Source organism: Myotis davidii, unplaced genomic scaffold, assembly GCF_000327345.1.
Source record: "Myotis davidii unplaced genomic scaffold, ASM32734v1 scaffold827, whole genome shotgun sequence".
NCBI classification, from domain to species: Eukaryota; Metazoa; Chordata; class Mammalia; order Chiroptera; family Vespertilionidae; genus Myotis; species Myotis davidii.
This window is the reverse complement of record NW_006297815.1, coordinates 1093029-1097317: the sequence shown is the minus strand read 5'-3', so window position 1 is coordinate 1097317 and position 4289 is coordinate 1093029. Positions and strand designations below refer to the sequence as shown.

Below are 4289 nucleotides of genomic sequence, written 5' to 3'. Positions count from 1 at the left end.
GGGATGAGCCCTCTGTCCTTTTTAAAAAAATATGTTTATTTTATTGATTTTTACAGAGAAAAGGAGAGAGATAGTTAGAAACATCAATGAGAGAGAAACATCTATCAGCTGCCTCCTGCAGGCCCCCCACTGGGGATGGAGCCTGCAAACAAGATACATGTCCTCAACCGGAATCGAACCCTGGACTTTACAGTCCACAAGCTGATGCTCCATTCACTGAGCCAAACCAGTTAGAGGATGCCTATTGCATACTCACTAAAAAAAAAAAAAAAGCCAGCCTTTGGAGATGTTTAAAAATATTATATACTGCTAATACACATCCTCCTATATAATAAAAGCCTAATATGCTAAGTGTCCGGTCGTCCATTCAACCAATCAAAGTGTAGTATGCTAAGGCTGCTCAACTGCTCACTATGATGTGCACTGACCACCAGGGGGCAGACAGTTGACCGGTTGACCAGTAGCTATGACATATACTGACCACCAGGGGCAGATGCTCTGACCAGTAGGTTAGCTTGCTGCTGGGGTCTGGCCAATTGGGACTGAGCAAGATAGGCCGGATATACCCTGGAGCCCTACTGTGCTCCCTCCCCAGCTGGCCAACCTCCTGCATCCCTCCCCAGCCCCAATGGTGCATTGTTGGGGTCCCTCGGTCTGGCCTGTGCCCTCTTGTAATCCAGGACCCCTCTGGGGATGTCAGAGAGACAATTTCGGCCTGATCCCACAGGCCAGGTTGAGGGACCCCACTGGTGCACGAATTCATCTACCAGGCCTCTAGTTATCAGATTAAGACCTGTCATAGCCAGCATTTCATTTCTTAAAGGATCAGTGGAAAGAACACGGGCTTTGGAGGCAGGTGAAGTACCCCTAGCTGTGACACCTTGGATAAGTTCCCCCCAGTTTAAACCCATTTCTCCATCTATAAAATGGGGACAATACCTAACGTAGTTGTTTTAGATCCTGGTACAATGCCTAACATGCAGTAACCAGGTGATGATTACTTCTACGAGTCACCACTGCCCAGGAAGGGCTGCTTTCTTTCATTCCTGGGCATCTGCCACATGGAAGTGGTAGCTATGGTGATGGAAACAGACACGTCTCGGGCCCACCGGAATGTTCCCTCTAGGAGAGCAGGTGTCGTGTCCATCTTGTTCATTGTTGTACCCAGTACCTACTACAGTGCCAGGCACACAAAATATTCACTTGCTAGTTGGAGCTGACAAAAGTATTTTACTATGCCTTCCACAAACACCTTCATTGGGGCAAGAAACTGAGGCTGGGCAAGGTTAAGCGTGAGCTATTAGTGGCACTTTGCATCGTATTTCAGGTTTCTTCTACCTTCCTGTAAACCAGGCTTCATCAAACTTCAGTCGTAGCCAAGCCACGTCACCATTTTTACTCTATCTACTTACTGTCTGTGAGACAAAGTGATTCACTTTTTTACCTATATAAACTAAAAGGACTTTGTATCAATCATTGTCTTAACCAGAAGATAACCATAAAATCACAGAGCAACACATAAAAACAATGTTGTATAAAAGCTTTTTAAAGGGAAATTGGAGTTAAGCAGTATTTTTCATCTTTTTCACCATAAGCCACAAAATATATTTCACATCAAAACCCAGTACATACTCGTCTATATACACATATATAAACAAGTCTTATAAAACAGTATTGACAATACTCTATGTAATGCACATGTAACGGCATTTCCTAGTGTCTGATTCTACTTTATTTTTAAAATGCTGCTTGTATCCCGCTACACTGATTTCAAGAGGAATGTCACGAACACAGCAAACAACACAGGTTTAAAAGGCCAGTACAGGTGCACCGTCACCGAGTCTTTGTTCTCGTCTCCCCAGGAATGAACAGCGGACACTCCTCTCATCATGTGGTTCAATGTTTCTTATTGCCGTGCCCGTGTTCCTGAGCAGGAAGCCTGTCCTAGGTTTATTTTGTACTCAGTTCTGTCTAGAACAGTGGTGGGGAACCTTTTTTCTGCCATGGGCCATTTGAATGTTTATAACATCATTTGCAGGTCATACAAAATTATCAACTTAAAAATTAGCCCGCTATATTTGATCAAACATTGGCAGGGCCAGATCAAATGATTTTGCAGGTCTTACACGGCCCACAGGCCAGATGTTGCCCACCCCTGGTCTAGAACATGGCTTATGTACAGGGTAAGCTCCTGAGAACAGTTCAGTGCAGGTGATAATGACACTTAACAAGCATGAACGCAGACAGCACTTAAAAATATCCCAATACTTTTTTTTAGGTGTAATCCATACTCTTAGCACTTCTTCAAATTTACTGTGAGGTAAAGAGCTTAACTGTCCGTGGCTGTCACACACATCCTTCTACCCGACCATGGACCTCTTTCTTCCTCTCAGGCGCACTTCATCTAATTTTTTGAGCACCGGCTTGGCCTTTTTGGAGGAGGCGGAGTAGCTCTTCAGAAAGGCTTCAAACACACTCTCGGTGTTGGGATGGGTGCTGAGGAAGGCTTTCTCCAGCACGTAGAGGTCAACCCCCTTATCCTCCGGAAGTGCTGAAATGAAACTCAGCCCAAAGTCGATGAGCACAATGTTCAGCTGCTCCAGGGGGGGTTTCAGGAGCATGTTCGAGGTGGTGAGATCACCATGAATGAGGTCCTCATCGTGCATGCGAGCCAAAACCTGCCCCACAGTCTTGGCTAAGCCCAGGAGACTTTCCGGAGTTTTTCCAGTCTCGATAGTGGATTGAATATAATCTCGAACAGTCACTGAGCCCTCAATTTCTTCCATGAATAAGCAGTTGGAAGCATAATCCGCAAAGAAGACAACTGGGGCAGCTATCCCTGCAATCAAGACATAACCCGTGTGAATTAGACTCCTTTTTTTTTTAACTTAACTTTCAAAGATTGATGCAGTTTTTTACATTTCCTATCTGCTTATTTCAGGAAAAAGACTTAAAAACACTGCAGAATGGTACATTGGAACTCATCTGAAAGTTTCCCCTGCTCTTGCTCTTTATAACTGCTCCCTAAACTACCTCATGGCTAAGTTCAGTGCCAAAGCTCCCTCCAACTTTCCACCTGTTACGACTGGACTTCATTCATACTTATTTCCTAAAAAACAAGCAAACAAAGCCAGAGGGTAAGTGTAGCCCAGGAAAAGCACTGTCTACCTGACAAGGACCCAAACAGGAGGCCAAGCAGTGTACTGGCTTCCAGATTCATCTTCAAAGTCAGACGGACGAATTCAACTCCCAGCTCCCATCCTTGTTAGTTGTGAGCAAGGGGCGAAGAAAACAAGATGAAACCAGTACAGCAAAGCTGACTTAAAAGGGCGTCTGTACAGTCAGGCTGACCAAATTGGTTCAGGCAAATGGGAGGAAGCCCAAGGAAAAGATTTTACTTCATTTTAACTAGCCGGAGAACGTGAACTTTTGAACTGGAGGATATATAAATACTGTAACTCCCTGAAGAACTGATATTCATTGTGCAGACTGTCACTAATCTAGAGGATTCGCATCTCAGACCAATCCAGAGGCTAGGAACACAGGGCTGAGTCTTCTCAAGAATGTACTTTTTACTATAAGAACTCCCAACTTTTTTCTTTGGAACGCTCTGGGTGTTACCACGTAATGTTTCCAATTTGCAAATTCTAAGACCCTTGAATAAAACTTTGTCATTTTCAACTTTAACAAGGTCTCCTGATTCATTTACGCTTGGTTGCCACTTGTACAACCTTAAAGTCACATCAACTTCTCTCCACCTCCCTTACTGCTTCTATAACATGAGAACAAGACTTGCAAAGATGTAATGAATCTTTACTAAATGTCAATCATGCTCAGGATACTGGGAACATTTTGGGGGATTTAGGGGAGATACAGCAGGAAATAGGGCAGCCACGATCCCTGCTTAATGAACCTTATATCCTAGAGAGGATGCAAAAGAAAATACAAACACACAAATAACTTCCTTAAACCAAAGCAGGTCAAAGATTCTCCTGCTTGTTCACTACTGCATTTCCTCCAGATCTCCCAGCACCTGACAATGTCCGGGTGCACAGGTGCCTAAAAAAATACCAATGTCAGGGAGAAAGGCAGGAAGTATGAAAGTGAAAAGCCCATTTTTCTGAGGCAGAGGAATACGAGCTGAGGAGCTGAGCGCTTGGCTGGGTCACTAACTGAGTAACTTTGGGCAAGTTGCTTCCCCTCTCTGAGACGCAGTTTCTCACCTGAGAACAAGTTTACGGTGATGGTGCACAATGGTGTTTTAATGGGGGAAAAAAGTGATTTAATGA

At 44.1% G+C, this 4289-nt stretch overlaps 1 protein-coding gene across 1 annotated transcript; it reads right to left on the bottom strand.

The window, feature by feature from the left end:
• Positions 1-2250: 2250 nt before the first annotated feature.
• Positions 2251-3661, bottom strand: TP53RK (TP53 regulating kinase). The gene is made up of 2 exons (XM_006773529.2): positions 3169-3661; positions 2251-2839 (listed from the first exon to the last, which is right to left on the bottom strand). The coding sequence occupies exons 1-2, from the start codon at positions 3218-3220 to the stop codon at positions 2361-2363; spliced, it is 531 nt and encodes a 176-aa protein (XP_006773592.2). The 5' UTR covers positions 3221-3661; the 3' UTR covers positions 2251-2360.
• Between the last annotated feature and the right edge of the window lie 628 nt (positions 3662-4289).